The sequence below is a fragment of the Toxorhynchites rutilus genome, chromosome 3, assembly GCF_029784135.1.
Source record: "Toxorhynchites rutilus septentrionalis strain SRP chromosome 3, ASM2978413v1, whole genome shotgun sequence".
In the NCBI taxonomy this organism is placed as follows: domain Eukaryota; kingdom Metazoa; phylum Arthropoda; class Insecta; order Diptera; family Culicidae; genus Toxorhynchites; species Toxorhynchites rutilus.
The window spans coordinates 55,344,564-55,371,935 of record NC_073746.1 but is presented as its reverse complement, the minus strand read 5'-3'; the positions used below and the strand labels follow the sequence as shown (position 1 = coordinate 55,371,935).

Below are 27,372 nucleotides of genomic sequence, written 5' to 3'. Positions count from 1 at the left end.
GAAAGTGGACATCGTCAAGTACTTCGAGTCCGCCGGATACGCCCATTCCGATATCTGTAACACTTACACTTCTGGAGAAGAATGAGAAAATTAAACGGAAACCTAGTTCCGGACAACCGACGGTGCTACGCAATCGTAAACAGTGGAAGCTGAAACAGAAGACGAAGTGAAAGGTGGCCACATCGTTCCGGGCTTTGGGTCGGGAGATCGGAGCAACGGGCCAGGTGAAATCATGCCTAGCGGAGATGGACATCATCAACGGGAACGTAAGTCAAGACCGACCGTGTCGTAACAGCAAGATATGACCAAGAAACAAAGACTGAAAATTGAAGGAGAGTAAGTTCCGACGTGAAGTACATCTCCCACACCAAGTTCCCAAAGAAGGTGCTTCTGCGGCTAACGATCAGCGAAAAGGGAATGTCAAACCCGCTCTTCTTCCGTTCGGGAATTGCGGTGAACGGAGAGATTTACTGCACAAAGTGTCTGCCGGAAGTTGCCTCCTTCATACAAAAATATCATCCGGACGAGAATGTGGTGTTTTGGCCGGACCTGGTCTCCGACCATTAGGCGAAGAAGGAGTTGATTCGCTTGAAGATAGATGTTGCTCCGAAGTCCACCAATCCTCCGAACTTTTCCCATGTGCATCTATGTATTGTCGTGGCGAAAACGGAGGAGAAACTAATAAACAAAGCTAAAAAAGAACTAAAAAATATGTCAGCAAGTATGTTTTTGACAAAAATGGCGAAAGTTCTGACTAATTGCCAGCAGACAGGGCGTCGAAATATTTTTGGAACATGACCAATAAAATTAGGTTCTATGGGAAATTTTTTCCATTGAATTATCTTTTGTAGTTTTTTTTTGTCGCCATCCGAAAGTTGACCGTTTTTTTCATGCAAGCGCTATTCAATGGAAGATCAGTAACGTCATCTATTGGAAAATAATGGGAATTTCTTTGTCCTCAACTATATGTGATATCAAATTCTAAAGTAATTAGAATTAGTAGCAAACTTCGCCTGATGTTGGGACACTACTACCATTATTTTCAGAGAAAATAGAGCATGAATCGGAATTTCTTTCAAATTAAATATTGCAGAGGAAAACATGATTTAGGAACAAAATATATTACACGTTCATTCTTCTCCCTTTCGGCACGAGTTATAAAACTTCCAATAATAATTTAATCACTCTAATCATTTGAATAATAACGCAACCCGGTAGCTTCTGTAATATCGCTAATTCCTTTTTTATTCTTTCTCGCAATTTTGTACAAATGTACTAAGAAACGAGATTGCATATAATATCCGTTTTTTCTAATTTTCAAACATTGCATTATCTAAGTTCTATTTGGACTTTGATCAGATTGCGCTCCAACAAAAGATGGAAAATAAATTTAGCGCACGCAGATATCCGCCCCGCAAATATGCTCCCAACAGATTATAACTTTTGATTGGAAATCGACTTTATGTACGAAAATATTAAAATAAATCTGATATATTTATACTAAATAAAAAGAAAACTGAAAAAAATGTGACTTTGTGGATTTCTGTACTCACTGATAAAAACCATACCTGAATGGACCAACGGATATAAATAGAACCTAGTCCAATCAGGGTTTCATCTGCCAAATGTTGAGAATAGTTTTAGCACTATTTTTCAACTTAGTAAAATCACAGGAATGACTAAGACAGCGAAGTGTGGAGAGATAGAACTCTTGCAAAGTCTGCAATCGCTGCAGAATTCGAGCGGCGAGGATTGGCCGCTTCTTTGCGTGCCGGTACAGGCGAAGATTGAGCGAAATACTTTCACTCAGCTCGCGTTTCATCGTCTGCAGACAGCTCTCGCGGGGAGGTGAGCGCTGAAAAAAAACGCGATGACAGTCGATATTGGAATGAATCATTTGTAAGACAGAATACTAACCTTTGTATTTTCACAAATTAAATAATTGGCGTATAGCCGCTCTGGAGGGCTTAAATTGGACAGAATAAATCCCAACACGTTGGGAACGGTCATCTGTAGACTGCGGGAGAAAACGCGACTTTCGGATTTCCTGTGAAAATATTCACATTAAGAATGTGCAAATTCATTCCTTTCTATGAATTAAAATACCTTTGGTTAGGAAAAATCAGCAGCGTAGGAAACGTATCCATGGTATACTCCCACCGAAGATCATTCCTGTCGCCATCTATTCGAACAAAGTCCAGCAATGGCTGTTGTTGGAACATCCTCGAAACGACGAGCAGATGCTGCGATAGCATGCTGCAAAAGGCACATTGAGCTGAGTAGAAATGAACGACAACAGTCTGAAAATAGAATTTCAAATCGAAGAGCGTTTAAAAAAAATGGATCAATTTCGGGAAAATGAATGTGAATAAATTTTAACAACAAGGAAAAGGTCTAATTCTGATATGAAATTTGAGGCTTGATTATAGACAGGAACAAGTGGTAATTGTTGGTGCCAGGTTCGGACTTTAAAATGAATACATAAGGACTTTCCAACAAAGCTCCGTAGCTTTTGGCAATCTCTATTGATGTGTTACAGACAAACCTGTGCGATAAAAGCTCGACATTTCATGCGATTCTAAGACATCAAAAAATTTGTGTGGAAAATCCCGATTTCATGAACTCCCTCCTTGGGTTATTTTTCAGTTCTCAAAAGACTCACATTTTGACGTTTCCGACACTAGTAAAAGACCGAAGACCGATTGAGCTAATATTTCGCATAGGGTATTTTATCGTGCGAATCAGTATTTCGCAGGAATCTCCGTATGAAAAATTGAAATGACGATTATCATTGGCACCTTAAACCATACCCAGAGAGTCGATATTTGACAAAAAAAACGGAATGACAGTAGATCTCGAAGTTTCATGCAATTAGAAGACATTTGGCATTAAATTTCTTTTGGAAACCCCGATGTGCATGTGCATGTGCATGTACACCAACTCTCACACAAAACCGGCAAGTTTGCGTCTAAATTTTCCACTGGCATCCCCATTCCCATCATTTCATCAAATGTTGTGCATGGTATGATTTTTAATGGCAACAAGTTCCGACCTGCAGTTGAAAACACATCACAGCCACGCGCTCACCTAAGAGGAAAGTACATGAAATCGGGGTTTGAAAAAATGCATAAAAATGCATGAAACGTCCAGATTTTCTGTTGTCTGGAAAAAAATTATCTCGTCAAAAATCGATTTTCAAGCCGGAAAAGCGACCTAGTGCCAAAAAGGATTTATAAAAAAAATCGAAAGGTTTATAACAGGAACATTTCTAATTTATGATTTTCGACCGGAAATAAATAAAAGTCGTTCAAGCCAGTTATAAGGACAATGTAGTTTCCTATTGAATACATATTAACAATTTAAATCATCATGTTTTATTCCTAGTTTTGAAAATAAGTACAGAGGAACTTCGATATAACGTACACATTTTCAATGTACGAATTTCATGCAAAATCGTCATTTGAACAACTTTGCATACATGAAATCTTCAAAAAAATAGATTATTTTTTAAAAGGACCAGTTTTTTTCCTATTTTTTTACAAAAATTCCTAACTCGAAGACTACCTACAAATTTTTGGTTAGAGAATGTAGGAAATTGCATGAATTTTCATGAAAAAATGCCATTTTTCATATTGCGCTGAAACATTTTTTTAAATATAAGAAAAAATGCATTTTTTTACTTTTTTTTCCGAAAAAAAATTATCTTAAAGACTTCAAGCAAACCTACAAAATCTTAGTCACAGAATGTAATATATGAAATATTTTGATCTTTCATAAAAAAATATAAGGAAAAATTTATAAAAATAACGCTAAAAAAATAATTTCGAAAACTGAAATTCACTTTTGTAAAAAAAAACTATTTTTTTTTTATTCTGAATAAAAATTATATGAATGATTACATGTCCCATATATAAGTTTTCCTTAAAGCTATAGATCTTCGTGTGTGATTGTCCCTACATCCTTATACCCTCCTTTCCTTCCTTTGCGGGTAATTCGTCCCCTTGCTATAAATAGTAGAATAAGTTGAAATGTAAATACACTATAGATATACGAATAGATTTAAGAAATGAGTGTTCATCAACATTGTTACGATTTCCTTATATCCCATCCTTCTTCTAAAAATATGTCACCCTCCTAAACTCGAGTACACCGCGAGTAATCGGTTTTCCACCTTACTAACCATAGATCTAAGAAAATTGTTTATATATATAGTTTTAAAATTATATTCAAGAATTCGGCTCCTTTAAACTTAAGTAACTGAGCCTGTAGAAATAAACGAATTAATAAAAAAAATAAATTATATGAATAGTCCATACAACTACCAACAATATCTCATACATCGGAAGAATGACTTAGTTACAGGGAAATGGTTATTTCAACAAGCAAGCGATCATTTTATCTATTTACTCTCAATCAACAGTATGAAGCGAAATATCATGAGAAAAGTTGGCTTCACCTTCTAGTTGGATTTTTTCATCATTATTTACCAACTGTACCCAATTAGAATCATAATGCATCAATATGAGCTATGTTTCTGAGTTCTTTATTATGCTTCGAAATAACGTACAATTTTGAAAGTGAAATGTACGTTATATAGTTTCCGTGTAAAAGGTTTAGAGCTTACGTTCAGTTTCTGTTTGTTCTAATTTATTATGTTTCTGAGCTGTCGGTAGGTCTAGCCGTAAGCTCTAGTCGTAGCTACAATTATCTAATAAGTCCTAATCCTAGAGGGCTGGATTAAGAAGTTTCAATGTGCCGAATTGAATTGGAAGGCATAATTTGGAGGCAAAGGAGCGCTCGAGGAGGTACCAAGATTTGTTAATGATTTTTGATAATTATTGTTATGGACAACAAAACGAACTGGCAGTTTGTCTTCGTTTGAACTTTGGAAAATAGAACGCATTTTTAAATCCCAACAATCTCAATTCCATTTGAAGGTTTTAAAAGTAATGCTTTTGAATTCAGACGGCTTTCCAATCCGGAAACTTATTCATTATATTCATAGGATACCAAAACCATAGCAAATTCGCTCAAAACTCATCTTTCAAGTGAAAGCAACATAATCGACTTCCGTAGCGTACTTTTCAATGTAGAGCCAGTTTGAGGCAACATAGCTCGAAACAAAAAAAAGTCTATAGCTCTGTCATTATTGAAATTTGAACATATGCGTAGAAGGATTTTTTTCATCAAATATGATCATCTACCTATCTGATATATCCAGAGAGAATCTGGATAAATTTATTTTTTTCATGTGAGAAAGGCTTTAAGGGGATGAATCAAAAATCAAATGCTTATTTTTTATTCAAAAAACCAATAATGCATGCATTAAAAACGAAGAAGAAAACAAATTTTTGACTCGATTATATACAGGATTCGATTATATACAGTGAAAAGGAATCAGAGACTGTACATAATCGAGGCCGCGCCAATTACAGGTCAAAATGGCCTCTAATGCGACACTGGGCGGTGTCTCGGAATGTCCCATTAGAGGTAAATCACTGTATAATTAAATTAAAAAGCTCCAGAAAATACTGTCTTCAACCTTATTCAGTTTCAATAATCGTTTAATCCAGCCTACTCAAAACGGAATTATTGATTCTTGATTTGTGGATCCGAATGCTCGAGTATAGGAGGATTAAATGAAGGAAAAACATAGATCATACCAATAAATAATCATTGAAAATTATTCCATAAAATAAAAATAATAATTGGTTACTTAATAATTGATAATTAATACTTCATTTTCTGTGAAGTAACATCAATCAATATCGTTGATTTTTTTAAGATAATTGTCATTTATGGACATACAAAGCATAAATACTCCATTAAAATACAACGAAGATACTTATTATATAACTCAGTTACCTAGAGGCATAAAAACTATCTGTCGGAAATATTGGTCCCTATTATGTAAATTGAATCTAACGGTCGTTGCGATCCCTATAACTATTACACTGAGCAAATTTTCATATTTCATAAATCGATAGAATCTTATCGAACCAAGTTCTTGTTCCAACGTCGGCGAATTGCATGTTTTGAAAAGTAGCCGAAATGTTTCTCAAAACAAAACATCAGGAATGCAACAATCAAACCAAACACTTCGCCAACAGCCGACATGCCGACAGCTTTCACCCGACTGCAAAATAGAGCTAACGAGCAAAATTCTGTTCAACTAGATTTGTATAACAGGGCCCAATATTTAACTCTTTGCGGCCGATATCAATTTGCTTTGAGAGAGATTCTCTTATCTTTCCACTATAATAATATTTCGTTTATACCGAGTATTGTAACCTATTATTCAAAGGAACTCCATATACATTCGTGAAAAAGTTTACTAGATATTAGAATGCGTTTAGAAAAGAAATGTAAATTGAATAAAGTATTTAGTATGATTTCTTGCTGTGGCTGAGAGCAGACAAACGACCGAAAAGGGTTAATTTTAGATTTTTTTCAAATTCTCATTTATCATTGTTGTTCTGTTCATGACTATATTTCTTGAAAGAAATCTGCACAATCAATTTGCACTACTTACCATAGTTTTAAAATTCGAATAAAAAAACATATAATGGTTTTTTACTGAAATTAAAATAGACCGAAAAGCAAAAAAAAATTTGCGATGATCACCCCCATGTACATATAATAGGGGGAATTTAGACAGGTTTGTAATATTTACGTATGTACATCTTCGAAATTTTATGTAAGTATGGCAACAGTTCTGGAAACTTATGAAAATAAACTATAAGATTAGTAATACTTAACAATTTATAATAAATAATATAACAATTTATAAAACGTGCGGACGGCAAAGTGTTAATATATTAAATAACTAACAATCTGAAATAAAAAATTACAACGGAAACTTTAATGACGAAATATCTACTCTTACAACTAATATAGTTTATTGAGATTAGCAGATTATAAAATGATCATGGAAAAAGGACGGATATTTAATCCATTGCATTCGGAGATGACACTATCCTAGACCATGCCTACGCGATCGCGGACTATCGTTTGGTCATCCCTGATATACAGACTATGAGATTGTAATTTATAGCAAATCAAACAAATCTTAGAAAATTTCTGATTCGATTGGTATGCAAATCGTTAAAATCTGTTCGTAACAAAAATAGTTATCTTTATTCAATAAAAGTATGACCTGTTTTCTGATTTGGCACCCTTAATGTAAGACGTAGTTCTACTACAAAACGAATTCAGTCTGAGAGGGGATCATTTCAATAGGCCGTTCAGTTTATTTAACGGTGAAAGAAGAATTGACCAACGGACGAAGTAAAAGCATAACAAAAGCGCCCGAATGATTTTTGATTTATGTTGACAGAGAAACTGCTGGAAGAAGGAAAAACACATTTCCAATTGAATGCGAAGATTGGTGGTTTCATGGTCCCTTTGCGATTTTCAGTTGAATGTGACTTTGCCGAGTTCTGTTCAATAAAATTAATATCACCCACATCGTCAACTGCTGGTTTCCACCCAAGATGTTTAATGGCATTTTAAAAACTGACTCCGGCGTGTTTAACACAGCCAGACACTGTTCAAGCACTACTCTCCTGTGTAGTTACTAGGCTGTGAAAAGCGTTGAAAAGCAAAATAGTCACTAAAACTGCAAACTTACCTTTCTCGAATTCACGACCACCTGGTCAAAATTTTGGGAATTGATCTCCCGTACGAGATGATGTTGATGGTGCTGAAGAAAATTAGCATCATCGTCTGCTGCGTTCTGCCTTTTCTCATTTTCTTGCGAGAAATTGTTCTCTTTCCAAGCGGTTTGAACACGCGCAGCGTATTCCGCCCGTTTTACTTCCACCATACGTTGACTTTCTTTTCTGAATTCACTCAAGTTGAATGAATGTGTATTTTTGAACGATATGCTACCCGATCGAAGGAAACGTGGATAGGTTCGATTGTAAAAGTTGTGAACTAGCTTTGCCATCGTAGCCAAGTTAATGTTGTCTCGTAGCAGATACGTTGATTCGTCCTAATGAAAAATAAAACTAATTTAATGTGAATTGTTTTCCAAAAATCGGAAGATTTTCACCTCACCTCGTGATCAACGATGATGGCCACAGATTTATTTGGCTCATGCAAGACATCGACACCAAGCCGTTCAGCAAATGCATGATATAGGGTACTGTCCATCCCCAGAATGGTCATTGTTTTGTTATACCTACACGCCATTCCCCTGATAGCATCTATATAACCGATCTCTTGTTTTTCATGTTTTTCGTGGAAGAACTTTTCACTATTTTCTAGCTCACTTAATCGTAACAACTCACACTCTTTTCTCAGAAGCTGTTTGCGTAAATGTTTTGGACCCCGATAATCTTGTTCGGAATCCAACTTTGAGGTCGCGGGATTTTCCGTACTTCTATCTACTTTAACCGAGCCATACAAACCAGAGGGCTTGTGTTGTCCTCTCTCACAACCATCACTCATCCCAATATTCAAAGCATCGTCCTCTCCCAAAGAACCACACTCATAGAAACGCTGATCACACTTATCGCGCTCGATTTCACAATAATCATCCGCACTTAAAGGACGCCCTTTGTGTATTTTTTCGGAAAATTTTGAAGAATTTAACACATTCACAAACGAAACTGCAATTGCGGATTTGCTGGAAACTTTACATGGCTTCTTTTTCGCGATTCCCTCATCATCATCGAGTGACGGGTGACGTCGTAGAACTGCTTCACATTGTTTGCTCAACCGCGAGTGTTCTTCCGCATTAAGCCGGCGCTGTTCGGCGATGTACTTTTTTGCCATCTCCTCAATCCATTTGTCACCCTGGCAGTTATAGTACTGCATCCCTAGCTGCCGTAGCATCATGTAAGCATCCGACGAGCCGCCGTACATCGAACGAGGAGTGAAGAAAAACATAACCGGTCCGTGGTTGAAATACGGCGCCAGCGAAGATGACTTTGTCGCCCCAGGTGGTGCAATCCACATCGAAACAACTTGAACGTGTTTATTTACCCAACTGGTGAGCTCAGTTGTTGTCCACGCTCGATTAGCTGTGAATTCCTAGAAATATTCAAAGTCTGATGCAAATGCCGAATTGAGAAGCGTACAAAACATACAATCGTTTCATTCCATAAGTACAGCCTTATCGCTGGAAGTTCCTCCACTCCAAAAGCTTTGGAAGTTTCTCCGGTGACGACTCCAAAGGCTACCTCCTGCAACGGATCCTTCTCCAACCATTTCAATGATGTTTGATAGAACCGACTGTATAGCTTCTGGTTACTGTTCATATTTAGAAAGAGAACTACGACTGCCTATAGATACAAAAAAAAATTAAATTCAGATTGATTTATACGAATATTCAGTGGCGTCTCGTTCGCTTCGTGCACTACACAGTCTAATATTTTAACCGCACATTTTCACTAGTGGCCCAGAATAACGTATATTGGCTTCTATTCCTACCACTTATTCTACGCTCTCGCTAGTCCGCACACTTTGGCTAGTGCACCAGAATTGCGTATATCTACAAACAAAGTTATAAAATTGCGCTCAAGCAAACTTTTTGGCTACGAAAGATGTATCGTTTTCTCACTTCATCAATGCCACTACAGTATTTTCAGGAACATCGGCAACAATTCAGAATGAATTGTTGGAAATTTTTGGATCCACCATGCTAGAGCAGATCGCGTGGAAAGTAAAACAGGCTGATTTCGTTGCAATTTTGTTCGACGAAACCACTGATATTTTTAGGAAATCTCAGTTTGATACAACACTACGATATTGCTTGAAGGACGGTGAGTAGTAATGATAGAACATAAATTCAAAAACCAATGACCCTTTGACAAGTAGTAATTTCATTATTATATGTCTCAACTATATTGATCATCCTAATTGAAATACAACTTTTTTTTTTAATTTCATGCAGTATTCCCGTCTAAAGATTTGTGTCATTGAACGATGTTAGTAGAGACAAGTTCGGTATAGCTTTAGCTAACCATGTCATTAGTTCACTGCAGCAGTTTGGCGTATCACTTGCAAAGCTGATTGCGCATACATATGATCGAGCTCGAGTGAGTTGAAGGAGGAACCCAGGCGATCGTAAAGAAGTTGTTTTTAAGCGCTGATTATATTCATTGTAAGGCGCATGTTTTCAATCTTGTTTTGCTCGAATATTCTAGAAAAATAAAACAAGGAAATGTTTTTCCCTCTCTTCGTTTGCATTTTTCATCACCCAAACCAAAAGCGCGATTGCGAGTTGAAAAAAACTATGCAACAGAAGACTGACCGTGTGCAATGTTAAGCGGACCTACAACTCTAGGATGATCAACATAGTTGAGAAATACAATACAGGGGTGGCATTGCGCATTTCGAAACGAGTAACTCGTTTCGAGAAAATTCGAACTAAAGTCGAATTGGTTTTAGTATTATGTATTTTTTTCAAGTTAATATTTTCAGTGTACACTGGAGTCGCTTTTTACGCGGGGGATATGTGCCGCGTAAAAGAAAACCGCGTAAATTCCGAAATCCGCGTAAAAAAACCGAGTAATTTTCAAAATCCGTGTAAAAATCTAACAAACAGTGAATTATTAGTTTAAAATGTAACCCATAATCTAACAACTGATTACCTGAAGTTTTTTGCATGCTACAATTCTGCTATCTGTATCTTCTTTTATTTATCAGCTAATAATCATTGATACAATACTAAATTATTTCGGGAAAAGTCACATCAATTAGCACCTTGAATTTTACGAGGTTAATGCGTACCGTGTAAAAAAAAACCGCGTAAATTCTGAAATCCGCGTAAAAAAACCGCGTAAATTCTGAAATCCGCGTAAAAAAACCGCGTAAATTCCGAAATCCGCGTAAAAAGCTACTTCAATGTACTAGATTTAAAGCAAAATTTGTCTCGTAGGAAAATGTAAAATTTTTGGGTTCGTAAACAATGCTAAGTCAAAGTGGTCGAAACGAACAAAAATCACTCGTTTCGAAATGCGCAATGTCACCCAGACCGCACTCGATTATATCTGATTTGGAACTATATCCTCAACTATATCCTTCATAAAATTTTCTCATCTTTCAAATGGAAACAGAACAGAACTGTCATACGTAGTGTAGTTTTTTAACCAGAGCCAGTTTAACCCTTTCGCTACGAGCGTCGTCTATAGACGACATCCGCGCAACGACCTGTGTGTACGAGTGTTGTGATACTGCACTTCGATCACACCAGCGAGATGTGCATACTTTTCGGCACAGTGCTCCGTACAGCGATAACACTCCGGCGGAGCACACTGCGGTATTGAAAGGGTTAGGGCAAACAGAGCCCGAAACAGAGAAAAAGTTCAATAACTCGGTCATTGCTGGAATTCGAACATATGCGTAGATGGATTTTTCATCAAATATGAACACAGGTTTCCGTGCGACAGACCGCTGCTTCCGGCGGGTCGGCAGTCGAGTAGGTTAACGTCATCTTGGCGGCTTGTGCCGATTTCTTATCCGCGTTAAATAAGGACTTCGCCCCCATTACGTTGCACCAGGGAACGAATCGAGGTGGAAATTAGGATCCAGAGCTTGACAGTCATTCTATAGACAAAAACTGGCTTCGATGAAGTGATTACATATGATGGAGCGCTCATTTATATATGTTGTCAAAAATAGGTTGATCAAAATTTTGGGTAAAATCAAAAATCTAACTTTCTTATCTTTATAGATAAAGGTAAACATAATTTGACAATGTTGTAGTCTCAAATTTAATCAAATTTGTAGAACAAAGTATTTTTCTAACTTTCAATACAAGCGATTTAGCGCTTTTGTTCTAAATTACATTAGGGTAACGATTTTTTCGCTTTAACTTTTATATTTCGAATTCTACATACAAACTGTTTTCAGAAGACTTTTTAAGCTCATCAATACAAAAATTTTGCGATGCAGAATCTGTCAATATCTTAACTCTACTCAAAGTTATTGATATTTCTTGTCCAAAAATACGCCCTCTATTTATTTGTCATCCTTCTGAGGCAAACATAAGCAGTGTTCATTGGCGACATTTGAATGAGCAAATTTGACTCTACATAATGTGGGATTTTCAAATTTATGTTTTTTTTTATATTTGACTAAACTGAAATTGAAATCATGAGTTTCATAAATGACTTTGAGTAGGATTAAGATATTGACAGGTTTTGTAGCGCTTTCTAAGTTGCATTAACGTGACCATGATAAAACAGGTTTTCTCACTTTAACTTTCATATGTCAGGTTCTACATCAAAATTGTCTTCGAGCGACTTTTAGAGCTTATCATACAAACATTTTCAATGCAGAATTTGTCAATATCTTAATCCTACTCAAAGCGCGAAAACCCCGTTTTTTCATGGTGACCTCAACGTAACCTAAAACAAAAGCGCTAAATGGGCAAAAAAACAAAGACAAAAAAATAAAAAAAAAAACGAACTTGAAGTTCAGCGCTCTGCAATTTTCGAAGCATTCATTTTTTTCGTTCAGTATTGTTCCCAGAAATGTTAGCAACTTTCGCACAATACTGTGGCGTATGATAATTGTGAAAAAAACATCCAGTCTCATGCCCAAAACAGATAGCTATTTGGCTTCCTATACGTACATAATCCACTCTGACTGAACCAATGAAGCACTTTTTAAGACATCGTTCACTTTGGCTGAACAATTTCAAAATATTGTTTGATCAATTAACCGTTCTTTAACAGAAAGGCACACTTTGACCTATCTGTTAAGAAAATTAATGGGAGGAGCATAAACACCTGGTTGCGTTCAGCATAATAGTCTCTGCCATCTACTACAGGCATGCATAAAATTGCACGGCATACATGTTAAAGCATGTACTTCCCTTTTTCAATTATCTTAGGCAGTATTCCTCCATAAAATCGTCAAATTCGAATTCATTGTCATTACTAGTCTAAACCGCATTCTGAAATAGTATACTTAGCGATCACTCATACGGAAGATCAGTGTTTTTCACTTATCCGTTCAGTCGGATGGAACCAAGTTCATTTATTAATACAATACATGTGTGCCTTTTATGCAAACGGTTTCAAGTACATTTCAACAAGGTACCTATTAGTTAATAGTGAATACTGGCAAAACGCTGATACTTAATTATATTTTTTTGCGTATGAATAAGGATAGCTAGCTCATTCAGAATTGTCGTAAACTATCTTTTTATCAGATGATTTCATCGAGTATTTCTGAATAGTTGCAGATCTCTGATATTATCTAAGTTGACACTTTTAGATATTGAGTTCAATTCTCGATCAGTCAAGGATCTTTCTGGGTTGGAAATTTTCTTGACATGCATTGGGCCCTGAGGCTGAGACTATGATTATATCAATGTTGATACGGATAGAACCATTGTTTCTTTACAGTTTTACTAAACTGAACCTAGTAACATCAAGAAAAAGTTTTGTTGATTTGAATTTGGTTGAAAATAGTTGAAATTCAATATACAACTGATTGACACATGGTTCACTCTGTCTGTATGCTATAATGAGTTTTCGTTGACCATTCAAAAATACTTCAATCTATTATTCCTGCTGTACTCGTGATTTTACAAATCTGATAAAAGTGGTATGAAGCATACAAAATGCTTAACCTAATGCAACAAAAAACTCCAAATTTAAAATTTGTTGGTCCACTTCCACCAAATGTCTGAAATACTATGAAACACCTGATAGTTCAGCCAATCTATTCAGATTCTTAGATGAAGAAAACAATATTCGAGCACTAATTAACCGCCGTTTTGCAATTTTGAGTAATATTTAAAAATATATAAATTTTGGGTTGCTGTCGTTCACCGTGTAGGTGCACAACTAGTCAATTTACTCACGAGACGCCTCTGCGAATATAGTGAACACTTACATCCTTCCCCGTCATGAGACTCATCAGATCACCAGGACCAGTCAACCTGCGCACGGGATTGATGAGCGATTGTACGAACCGGGAGAGAGCCGCATTGCTCCACACCTGGTGGTACTGCACGGCCAACCCGTTTGGCTGGTAAGCCATGAGCACAGGCCACGACTGTACTTTGGAGTACTGCAGGCGACATTCGCCTCCCGGCTGCCAGCAGTTGATGGCAGCGAAATGAGCCTCTTTGAAGTACAGTCGTGCCACGTGCTCAAACACCGAGCGAGCATGTTGGCTTTCAGCGCACCAGGGCGCGTAGTAGAACACTAGCGAAAGCTCCGACAGAGAAACACGGGTCTGCGTTGGCCCCAGAGCACCAGATGGCCAGTCGTGCACGAGCGAACCTCGCGAGAAGAAGGGAGAAGGCGGTGGTGCTTTGGATATCCTAGGAGTACTGCGAAAGTTGTTTATACATAACGGTGATCACGGCAATTTCAAATCGTTATCAGTGTCCTACCTGTTCTGAATAGATGCGTAGGTTGTTAATATCAATGCTAGAATGCACAAAGCTTCCCGGCCGTAGATGATAATCATGCTGATACGATTGTATCTTCTATTTCTATTGCTAATATTAGCGGTGCTGTTATCCTCGTCGTTTCCGACGTTCTGATTACCTAGCCCAATATCTGCGGAATTTTGCTCTTGTTCCACGTTGTCTTTCGCATTTTCTTGCTGTTGGCTGTTTTCGTTGGTGTGATTGTCAGCATTAACAGTATTTGTCAACAAAGATGTATTTGGACTTGTAGCTTCCTCATCGGATCCATTGCTTTTGGCAGTTTGTGGCTCTTGCGGAAAAGACGTCCGACTGGGAACAGCTTTTGTCGTAGCGTATTTTTCCCACGGTTGAAGGCTTGAACTGATACGGCGGCGAATGCTTCGGTGCAATTCTGTCGCTGTTTGCTTGTTGGAAAAATTGCAATCGTCCGCTCTTTGCTCCCAGGCTGGTGTTAGTGTACTCATATGGAACCGCTATTATTTTCATTCGTCGTCGCTTTTTTCGCTGCAATTTTGGATGTTGCTGATGCTTTCGTTGGTAGTGGTCTATCCAGAAACAACACGTCATTACCAGCAGTCAGAACCATCCAATGGGAGAGCACGAGCTAATCAAAACAGTTTACTTTGGTTCGACATTTGCACTTAGTGTCCTTATCGACAGCAGACTTAAACCAGATTTTAAATATTATCTCTCGCGCACCACAGCATTCGGTCAAAGGTTGTCCTTGCACTCATTACAACGTTTTCGCTAATTAAATTAAAGTTCCTCTAATCAAATCGAAGACTTTTGGGTAGAAAATAAAACTTTTGACAGAACGCTTGTCAGCTATGGGTGTTCAAACAAAAATTGCAACGAGGATTGAAATTGACAATCAGCTGATCGAACCGGTTCATATTTTGCTTCTCGCATCTGCAACCGGTTATTCTGAATAGTCAAACAGCTGTTGTTTGTATACAGAAAGTGTTGGGTAAACGTTTCGTACATATTATGGAGGAGCAACCAATGCCGGTGTTTAAAAGGAAAACCCTTGATGAGACAAATCCCGTCGCAGGGAACAAGAAGCGTACATGGAAGTCCCTCAAGCAGATTCTTGCCTACGAGCGTACACTACCTTGGAGAGAAACGGATGTTACTTGTGAGTATCAATGTCTGGCATGGGTGGATTTTTGTTCCCAATTTTTAGAATTTATAATTTGTTTTGAGTTCCTCGACCGCGACGCTTTTAACATTATATAGTTTGTGAATAATTGACAAAAAATATTGCGATCAATGGTTTATTATTTTTATATTTAACCCTTATATAGTCGCGCATATGCGCATAGACCGAGAATCAATAATTTCGTTCTGAGGAGGCTGAATTTAATAACTATTAAAACTGAATGAAGTTGAAGGAACAATATTTTCATTCAATTATATCTTTTTCGTTAAACAAATACAAAAAATCCCTAAGAATATATAATAGCAATATTACAGAAACACGCACAGTGTGACACCGTGCGCGAGTACACGAATTATGATTTTGCGTGCGAGTACAGGAGAGAAGACATTCCCTCATATACAATTAATTAGTATTCTATGGTGTACGAATGGTGTAGTATTCAACAACAGTCTATTGCAATCAAAACAGAACGAAGTTTGCTAGACAGATTAACAATAGACCCATTCCAGCGTGACGTGACAACGTTTTGACTCACTAAAAGCAGCTTTTTTCTCGTTTTCATGTATAAATCGCACGATTTCCAAATAGTAAACGATATCAAAGTAAAATTGAGACAATTTCCTACAAGAATCTTCAGTCGGAGTCGGATGTTTTTCAGTTTAATTCGCTTGTTGCCAGCCCAATACTTTTGTGACGTGACAACACTTGTCTTTTTGCGGTTTCCGACTTTTGAACGATAATGTTGTATTTTCAGTTCCGTTTCAAAACATGCAAATAAACTTTGTCCTATGATTTGTCAACAAAACACAAACGGTGATTCCTGTATACCCAGCTTTTCAAAAAACTCGCAAGAAGATTGAAAAAATTGGCATTCATTTTGTGACGTGACAACGCGTTCTGTGCGAAAAAACAGTCTCCACGAAGCGTTGTCACGTCATTCAATCAATAAATTGTATTAAAGAAGAATTTTACCGTAATGTAGCAAGTAATATACTATTTATTATGTTTTTATTACTCTAAATACTTCTAAAATATTAATAAAATATAAAATATTTGACCTTGCCATCAAAAGATTTTTAATTTATTTGTATGCATTTGTGTACATGTGCGCGTACCTGTGCAGGGGCGTTTGTTCACGTGACTTTGACTTTGGCTTGGACGTTGACTTTGATCGATAGCCGTTGACGTTTGCGTGTGCATTTGGATGTGTACTTTGTTTGTCTAACTCCACACACGTCGCTCTAAGGCTAAGTTTTTAACACTCAAATATTATTAGAGGCGAATGAACTGAAAAGTTTAAAAAAGCCTCTTTAATCCAACATCATCATCATCAAATATTATCTCCCTCTCGCTCGAATCCTATCTGCTCACTATCATTTTTTCCCTTTTTTTCATTCTTCTTCGCGTACCCATGCCAATGGTACCATTCACAGTCGTATTGTGGAATCTCATGCCATTTCCGGTCTTTTAGATCCATTTTTAACGAACCGGTGTCTTCCGGTTCCTCGATTTAAAAAAAACATCGATAACGATGGAATACTTCCGCTTTTGAGACACCTGCAACCAACAACCAAATCGTTTGTGGTTTCCATATTTTTTGTCATTCAATACTATTACCAGAAAACCGGAAGTCGAAACAAGAATCAATTTTATATTATGGGATCTACGTTTATCTATTGGTGACAAAACATAGAAGAAAGTTCTTTTTTGTCTATTGAAACGGTTTCAGTTCCGTTTCAAACATTAATGTTCAACAGTCCAGTAAAAAGTCAGGTTTTGTTTCGTCACAAAAGTATTTGACAGACAATATAAAATATTCTCCAACTGATGATTCTTGTAGTAAATGTTCTCAATTTCACTAAAATATCGTTTAATTTTGTGTGTTTTATACATAAAAACGTCGAAAAAAATGCTTTTATTGAGTCAAAATATTCCACGTCACGCTGGATGGATCGAATACTTTGCGTGACGTGACAACGACTTCTTGAGACAGTTGATACTCCTCTATTTGTGGACCGATTTTAACCAAATCTTGTGGGTTGATGACTCTCATTGTTTGCTCAGAGAAACCCAAATATGAGAAGGTTTGAACTTAGGTTCGGCTGAAAAATTTAAAAAAATGCTCTATTTTTGTGATGTGACAACGCTTTAAAGTACCTGTTTTTCAAACGCTTGTTTCTCATGAATTACAAAATGAAACCTAGATCTACCCACGGTATTTAATTGTCCATTCAATGGTATATAAACATTGAATTTTGCTTAAGCAAGTGCAAGTTAAGCAAGGGTAGGGGTTACGAAAATGTCCACGCTTGTCCACGGTGAGGGGGAAGGGAGTATAGACAATGTCCACGTGGACACTTAAAATAAATTATTTTCAAAAAGTACATCTAAATTCGAAAATAAGTGAGTTATGTTCTTTTTTTTTTAAAAACAATTTCAAAAAATGTTTGCTACCGTGAGTACTTCGTATTTGTAAATGAAAGGCTTGAATAGTCTGAGAGACCTACCCGGTCGAACATTCATATTTTTCTCATATCGTTGAAGTCCTTCACTGGAATTTGTATTCTGCAAAAAATACTCATAAAATGAGTTCATTCAATCTATTTCCATTTGAAGTAGATAAACAAATCGACAATTCATTTCATTTTATTCGCGACTGAATTTGCGTAAACCGATATCTCTATATTTAAGATTATATATATTTATATTATATATCGATATAACCTTAAATAGTATTTCGTTCCAAATTATTAATTCTTCTAATATTATATACAGGGCGCTGCATATAATGAAATCTTAATCATCGTATTTTCATCGAACATTCAACGTTTTTTGCCATGCATGTACTCTTATACTGCTGTCCATTTCAATTTTTAACAGTTCAGAGTTAGTAATATAACTTTTAGTGATTATTATACGAGGGCAGTCCCTCATCGACCTCAACGCCCGACGGTGTCAGTATCGCAAGAGAGATTACTTATCGTGTAGTACATTCTCGTAAACGGCTACTTTCAAAATTTCAGCCGAATCGGACTCGTAGTTTTGTTTTGACTGTGTGTGGAAGCGGGTGTGTCCGTGGATTTTAGAAAAATTGGAAAAATGGAAATTCCGCCGTCGCCACGGCCCAATTGGTCGAATTGCACTACGGGCTGCTGCCCCATCCACCGTATTCTCCAGACTGGCCCCGTGGGACTTTTTTTCTTGTTTCCAAACTTGAAAAAGTCACTAGCCTGGCAGAAATTTGAGTCGAATGAGGAGGTCATCGCCTCCTCATGCAGGCCTCGAGAAAACGTATCTTTCAGATGGATTAAAGAAGTTGGAGCATCGCTGGGTCAAGTGTATCGAGCTAAAAGGAGACTATGATGTAGACTAAGTACTTATCGGACTGCCCTCGTATAGTTTTCGATAACTTAACATGAATTGATTGCTATGACGTGTTCGAAATGGAAGTGACAGTAAAGATTATCAAGTTTGATCAAACCAATGAAGTTTACCTTATTTTTTTTTCACCAAAAGCTTGCTTGCAATGAGGAAGGAGTGGGTCTAAGCTTTGTCAGAATGCAAGATTCGGGTTTCGATGTGTTCAGGTCTCACATGGAGTCGCAGGTGCTCCAGAACATCAATATAAAATTTGGCAATAACTGCTTGACCGTCAGGAATGTTTTCACGATGATTGATGAGGCAGATGGAGCTTCTGGTCGTGTTCCTGGTCCTTGTTAAAAATCTTGTTTTGCTCAGATAACTTTTTTCGAGCTATGACCATTTTGAAAATAAAGTACAGTCGCATTATAGTGCGAATTGTAATTTTGGCAGCTTCCAGTGTATGTATAATTTTTGAAAAAATCTGGCCAGCAACGGGTTAATTCGGTGCAGTATTGCTCTATAGTCATCTGTACAAAGCGTATGAGCGATGTTTTGATACCGATTTTAGCGTGGGAAAAATAAAATTCAGAATGTAATTTTGTAAATAATTTTACGGACAATGTTAGTGAAATTAAAATAGAAGAATATAAGACAATCGCGACTACTAATGAAGCCAAATGGCTCTATTTTTTATAAAAGAGATCAAACGATTTAAGGTTATATTCAAAATAAAACTAAATTATTGCTACAGACCCCGAAAACATAGCATTGTTGCATTGCCCCAAAAGAAAAATGGCCCCACTGAGCCGGAGGATGTCCGGTGTGATATTGCATTATGACCACTTTGGAAGTCATTGAAACACTTAAGGCAGAATAGTCGAAAAGAATTTTCAAATCGCTGGTGAAGTCTTAGCCGAAATATGAAGTGGAAGACTTCTTCTGCAATTCTCCTGATAAATGGCGAAAAATATTTTGTATTGTATTGACGGCAAAGAACAAGCTGAGATATTTGGGATGGATAGGGACATAGTTGAGGAAATAGAATCGAAAGTCGAGAGAATGCCGATGAAAATCAATGTTATCAATGTGAGTGAACGGGGGTCTTCGTAGCCACTTCGTTACGTGTTCGCTTACTAAGCGATCGATCGTGAGTTCAAACTCAGGGCCCTCAATTGACCATCTTTGTGTTGTTATAGAATAACTACGTCCATGCAACCATCATCAGCGATGGAGATCGATCCACGGTGGAAGATACAACTGCTCTGCTCTGCAAGAAACATCGAGCTGCTGTTCTATAAATAATCCAACAATGATCAATATCAACTGTCTCCGCTGTCCGGTCTGCTGAACAATGGAAGAATAGATAGAATACCCTTACGCTTAAATGGCTACTACAGTGTAATTTACCATAATGTAATGGAAGAGAAAAACCCAACGCCTAAATGGCTACTACTTCTACTATGTAATTTACAATTTATAGAAACATAAACATATGTACATGTACACGATAAAAACCCGGCTCTGTTACAGATAAAATGCTAATGAGCCTGATAAATAAATAAATGGGATAAAAAAAATGTGAGCGAATGATATGAAGTATTGTCCACGTGGACAACAGGGGGAGGGGTATAGGCAATGTCCATGCTTGTCCACGGTAGGGGAGGAGAGAGTCTAAAATCGTGCTTTTTCTGTCCACGTGGTATGTGGACAGCCCCTTATCGACATTCTCGTTTTAACCGGTCCGGCATGTAAAACGTCAAATAAAATCGAGGGGAACTTCAATGAATTGTTTGATTCGCGTTGATCATGAAATTGGATAAACAAAAAGTTTCCAATGGAAGTTTTGCATTGGTTGCAACAACAGGTATTGTTGCGACAGCAATCAAAAGGCAACTCACCGTTTTTGTTAGCGATACTTTAATATATGCTTCAAAAATTCAGTGATTTCTTCTAATCTAGCCTTTTCAATTGGCCTGTCCAACTTCCGTTTCGGTTATGCCCTTCACAAATCAGTAAGTTGATTTACAAAGTAAAAGATTCAGATTTATAACAAGAATAACTTAAAAACTGTTTCACACAAAAAGCCTTCTGCACGCTAGAGATGATTTTCCAGAATGTCCAGAATTTTTCCACACGAGTTTGCTGCGATCGTACGCAAACGATTGATCAATGGTAACTAGCTCGATGGTACCGTAACAGGTATGAAATATAATTCGAGGAAATTATTTTTCTGTAATTTAATCAATGTTTTTGTCATGGGAAAATAATTTCAATTTTCACAACATTTCGAATTACATTCGAATGCCCCTCATAGCAAATCTTCCATTTGAATATGGCATCGATTGTTTACGAGATCTGTTTTTTAACTAGTCCAAGGACCATTTAACGTTCCCCCAGTTAAGAAACAGACCAGTTAAGCCAGGACCAGATAAGCCACGACCAGATAGCGAACGATTACGGTATTACAAAAAACTTTAGGTGGATTCTACCTTTGATATAACCGCAAGGCTGACGTAATCATCTGTGTGTAATGATTAAATTATTGATTGGACGAGTGATTTAATTCAACAATTTCCGAATTCAATTGAATACAACATATTTATTTTGTAAGTAAAGAGTTTGAACAAATCTCCTGTTAGGGAAATCCATGCATTATGATAGATTACGTTCTCTGTTGCAAGTATATTCAATGACTAAGTCTGACAGTCCGTTATGATTCTACATATGGCGTGGCATGATGCCTTGGTAATCTCTGTTGCAGTTGTTTTCTGGAGCGATTTTCTTCGAGAATTCTTCCAATGCAGTCTTGAATAACCGAGCATCTTCTTCTTTTGACGTAGGACTACGTCTAACCGGAAGATATAGGGGGTGAAATGGAAATCTAGGCACTGAACAAGTAGGAAAAAATGCAAGATTTGGAACCCTTATAACTCGAGCATTTCTCACTAGAACGCAAAGGTTTTTGCATCAATTGATAGGAAATATATCTACGCATCTATCATAACGAATTACATTTCATTTTTCTTGATATAAATAATTGAATAATTGTGAAATATCAAGCATTGTCAAAATGCATTATGTGCCCATTTTTGATTGGTCCATTTTGTGGGTTCACATTGGGTTTTGTGGTTCGTACCGACCAAAACGGGCAACCAGAGCAGCAGCGAAATAGAATGAAGCACGATTGGAAAGGAAAAAGAAAAAAATTATCGAAACATTGGTCGCAGTCTCACACATGCGTAATTCTCGAGCCAGCCAGTCAGCTTAAAAATCCCCGCTCCGCTGCCGTAGCGATCATTCTCATTCAAACCGTACACCACATCGGTTCGCATCACAACACATCAACAAACCAACCCAAGCAGCCATGTCTGGCCATGGTAAAGGAGGAAAAAGTGAAGGGAAAGGCAAAATCCCACTCAAACCGTGTTGATCTGTAGTTCCCCGCAAGGGTAGCTAGGCCGAGCGCGTTAGTACCAGTGCACCAGTCCACCTAGCCGGCGATATATAGTTTCGGCCGCCGAAGTGATCGAGTTAGCTGGCAAAGCGACGATAAGAAAACCCGCATTCGGAACAGAACACATTCGGTTCGGTGGACATCAAGACAACAGGCAGTTGCAGCGAGTGGCGAGTGGCAAACGTAATCGCAAAACGGCATCAGGTAGCAGAAGAAAAAAGTTTGTTCTTTATACAAACTGCTTTGGTGGCAAATCCAGAACAAGGCGGCATCGAGGGCGTTCGAAATGGTTTTTTTCAAAACCACGAGTACTAAGTTTTCTAAATTGGAACCATTCCATAAAACAAGGCGCTTTTCAGGGCCATTAAACCTTCCAAAAAAGAGTTTAGGAAATACAGTTCAATGCTTTCTAAAACATTATCCAAAATAATAATAAAACTCAATTTGTTTTTTTATAATTTGTTTGCCAGGATCTGATGAGTATGTGAATTTGGCAGTTGTTCTGAGCTTATTGATTTTCACCAATTCTTAAATTGCTTCTAGATTGAAAGTACAGTAATTTACACTTATCTCGACATTTAGCTAATTGGACGGACCTACAGGTGCGACATATTTAGTTGGACATTTTTGTAAACATAGAGTTCGGGGTCCAAATTATGACCCCACATTGAAAGTCGACACTATACCACTGTCATCGCAAATGTTCAATTACAGGTTAAAATTACCTCCAATCCGATACTGAGTGGTGGTAACGCGACGTGCCATTGAATGTAATTTGCTGTAAAATATGTCACAAGCTGGAAGGGAAGAAATTTTCTAACTGTGAAAGCTGTGGCGAGTGGCAAATGCAATCGCTAAACAGAAAGGTTTAGCCGAACAAGATGGGGATATCGAGTGATAACAAAACAATAAACTCTTTAGATTGAAGATAATTTTGTGATCCTGAAAAGGACCCTTTTTAGCCTGCATGTGAATCCAACGAGCGAACAAATCGTAAAGAATGTATTTTTTTGCCATCGCTCCCTTTTAACGCTCATTCGTAACGATTTGTCTCTATCCTGTGAGTGTGTACCGCTAGAGTATAAAACACCCGGACCCCAAAAAAATATCTTATTTTCTTTCAAACCGTAAACCCGTGTGGTTGTACGGCATCCGCATCGTGGACGTAACAAAGGAGGACAAGTTAAGGGAAAGGCAAAGTCTCACTCGAACCGTGCAGGTCTCCAGTTCCCTGTTGATCGCATTCACTGATTGCTCCGCAAGGGTAACTAGGCCGAACGGATTGGTGCCGGAGCACCAGTATACCTAACAGCGATTATAGAATTTCGGCCGTCGGAGTGCTCGAGTTGGCTTGCAAGGCATCTCACGACAATCAGAAAACCCGCATCAAGAACAGAGTAGCTTCGGTTCGGCGCTCATCAAGGCAACCATTAGTTTCAGTGAGTGGCAAAGTGTTTCTCCGGCACGTTGCATTAAATGTAATTTACTGAACAACATGTCACAAGCTGGATGGGAAGAAATTTTCCAACTGTGAAAGCTGTGGCGAGTGGCAAACGCTATAGCTAAACAGGAAGGTTTAACCGAACAAGATGGGAATATCGAGTGATAACAAAAACACAACACCAAAGGTTCTTTTCAGAACCATCAACATATTCATAAAGAGTAAACAGTAAACTAATCCATTTTTCAGGTAGATAGGTGAATACCTACGTAGGAGAAGAAAATGAAACAATATATTTAAAATATATATTTAACAAAAGCTGTCCCCTTTGTATAGTCCTACGTCACTCCGGTTATGTCCCCGACATTACCCACCCGTCTTTTTTTGTTTTTAAGAGGTTTTAAACTTTGCAGTATTCACCTTTAAATAAAAGATCCAAGATGTGTTGGAATCCGCTTATGTAGTCTGTATTAGGAAAATACATTCCGAAGTGCAAAAATGCATGCGAATATAAAAGTACCTTGCTTGCACGTATCTGTAATGCAGATTTCTCCAGCCCCCTTGGTTATGAAGTCTGTGTTGGGGAAACACATTCCGGCGATCGTACATCAATCGCTGCACAATCCTAAATGAGTGGATTTCAGAGCGGGCACCCGCTTATATACAGATATGTTTGATTTCAATAACCTGTTTTCAAAGTACTTTGTAAGCTATTGAAGTTTTCGAACATTCTATCTTTAGAATGAAATGATTATCATACCACTCCGTTCAGCCTGTATAGAGGTATTAACGTTCAAAACCTTGCCCTCCAAACGTAACGCTCTCGTTTTCGAAACTTTGAATCACGGTACAGAAATGAAAGACGTAGTCTTACGTCAAAAAAAACGTTTAAAGGTCAATCAAGTAGGTTTTACTATGTGTACTTGGTACACTCTGACTGAACCAAAAAATATTTTCCAGAGACCCACTATACTCAGCAATTTAATGATGAAATCATATAATTCAATCAGGAATTGTCCGATTTATGGCTGTCTTTATACTTTATTCTATAATGACGAGTTTTGATAGAAGTACTAAGAATTTTATAGTAACAGGTAATTTTAACGAGTAGATGAGAAAATCAACCGATGAACAGTTCTGCGATTATACCCATGAACCTGTGCTTAGTTAGAAAACGTGAATATGATAACGAAAAATAAATTTTGGGTGGGACGAAATTTGCCGGGTCAGCTAGTTTATTAATAAAAACAGACCACAAACCGCACAATGGTACATTTTTCGGGATGTATCAGAAGCTCTTGTATTGCTTTTGGCTGCTCATCGGACCGGATACTACAATTTTTCTTATTAACGTATCCGTGCAACCAAAAATGTGATCATTGTTAAAGACGATTTTTCGATAGAACAAAAGAAAACACAAAACACATTTTTAACAAAGCATAGATTTTGATACTAAAAAACTATGGATGGGTTATAACCATGATATAACCGCAAGGTTGACGTAGGACTGTCGTTGACTTAGTAATCATTGTATTCCTTCAATAAGCAATAATCCCACCTCGGATGTTCCTCATTGGGTACGATATCGTCGCTGCGCAGAGCTATATTTTGTGTGTATTGATTAAATTATTGATTCAACTAGTGAATGAATGAAACTATTTACGAATTCAATTGCAAACAAATCCCAATCTAAGTCAATTCATGCATTATGGTAGTAGTTATCGAAGCAAATAGTTATCAAAATTTTGCCTAATCATCAAACGGTATGCGTAGAAGTTCAGTGAGCTGGCGATATCTTCCAATACAGTCTTGAATAATCGAGCCAAAGCGTTGAATTTGTACCCGCTTCTGTAGACCGTGTTAGCAAACGAATTCCGAAGTGTAAAAACGCATGGTGATATAAAAGTATTGCGACTATGTATGTATCTATGTATCTGCAATGCCAATTTTCTCAACTTCTTGGTTTCGGAATCTGTATTGGGAAAACACACTCCGGTTTGCAAAAATGCAAGCGAGTACAAAATTATCAATTGCATCTATTTTACAATGCCAATTTCCCCAGGCTCCATGTTTTTGAAATCTGTGTTAGGGAAACATTCCAACTTGCAAGAACGCCAACGAGTACAAAATTTCCCGTTGTTTGCATCTGATTTGCTATACCGATTCCTACAGGGTCCATGGTTTTGAAGTCTGTGTTAGGGAAACATTCCGATTTCTAGACCCAAAAGCGAGGACAAAAGCACCCGCAGCTTGCATCTATTTTTCAATGTCGATTTCCCCAGGCTCCACGGTTTTGAAATATGTGTTAGGGAAACATTCCAACTTACAAGAACGCAAACGAGTACAAAAGCTGCTTGCATCTAATTTGCTATACCGATTTCTACAGGCTCCATGGTTTTGAAGTCTGTATTAGGGAAACATTCCGATTTCTAGAACCGAAAGGGAGGACAAAAGCACCCGCAGCTTGCATCTATTTTGCAATGTCGATTTCCCCAGGCTCCACGGTTTTGAAGTCTGTGTTAGGGAAACATTCCAACTTGCAAGAACGCAAACGAGTACAAAAGTTCCCGCAGCTTGCATCTATTTTGCAATGTCGATTTCCCCAGGCTCCATGGTTTTGAAGTCTGTGTTAGGGAAACATTCATCCACTCCAGCGATCGTACCTCAATCGTTGCGCAATCATAACTGAGTGGATTTCCGAGTGGCACTCGCTTATATACCGATTGGTGTTATTTCAATAGCCTGTTTTGAAAGCAATTTTAGGGCTATTGAAACATGTTATTGGATCAAAAAGTAACAAGCATATAACGCGTAGACATTTTATCTTTCGAATGAAGTGTTTATCATACCATTTCGTTCCGTTGTTGAAGAGCTATTAACGCTCAAAATCTCGATGTCCTGCGTAACGCTTTCTTTTTCGAAACTTTGAACTTACACCCTAGTATAGAAATGAAAGACGTAGTCCTACGTCAAAAAATTCAAAAATTCAATCGCCTGTTCGTTTGTTAGCCTTTTCAAAATCAAATGGCGAAGAAAATTAAAAAACTTTAATTTTGACGAATCATGCGTAATCTGCCAAAAACAGTGTGCTGAAAAACCAAGTAGCAATAAAAAACACCCGTTACAACATTCGTCGCGAGCAATGATGCATACTTTCACCTTTCTCGATATTAAAGAGAACCGGGGGAATCGATTACAGAATCCTCTAGTAACGATACTTGCATTTTTTTTCCGAATGGGAATGGGAATGATTTTGTTGAATTCTATCTTCAAGTCAATCAAATCAAGTAGTGTAATTTCCAAATTGTCACATTTTTTAATACACCAAACACCCTTCAAAACAATTTTCAGATTCATCTATAAATGCACCACCATCGTTTGTACCGGCTAAAAAGTATTCTGATATTTCCGGACTGATTGCACCGTACTCAGATCCCCAGACGAAACTCAACTTCCACAACGCTGAAGAGTTTCAAACTGTTCGAAGTCTTCCGATGGATATCACAGCCGGTTACCTAGCTCTTCGGGGAGCCAGTAGCATTGTGTAGATTAAAACA

The 27,372-nt window shown here is 37.6% G+C and overlaps 2 protein-coding genes across 2 annotated transcripts; one reads left to right on the top strand and one right to left on the bottom strand.

Annotated features, from left to right (window-relative positions):
• Window positions 1-1,105: 1,105 nt before the first annotated feature.
• Window positions 1,106-15,235, bottom strand: LOC129777426 (thioredoxin domain-containing protein 11). The gene is made up of 8 exons (XM_055783682.1): window positions 14,360-15,235; window positions 13,855-14,296; window positions 9,093-9,287; window positions 8,059-9,036; window positions 7,631-7,993; window positions 2,107-2,300; window positions 1,918-2,047; window positions 1,106-1,855 (listed from the first exon to the last, which is right to left on the bottom strand). The coding sequence occupies exons 1-8, from the start codon at window positions 14,860-14,862 to the stop codon at window positions 1,607-1,609; spliced, it is 3,054 nt and encodes a 1,017-aa protein (XP_055639657.1). The 5' UTR covers window positions 14,863-15,235; the 3' UTR covers window positions 1,106-1,606.
• Window positions 15,021-27,372, top strand: LOC129777428 (INO80 complex subunit C). The gene is made up of 2 exons (XM_055783683.1): window positions 15,021-15,533; window positions 27,167-27,372. Exons 1-2 carry the CDS (start codon window positions 15,386-15,388, stop codon window positions 27,361-27,363), a joined length of 345 nt encoding a protein of 114 aa, XP_055639658.1. The 5' UTR covers window positions 15,021-15,385; the 3' UTR covers window positions 27,364-27,372.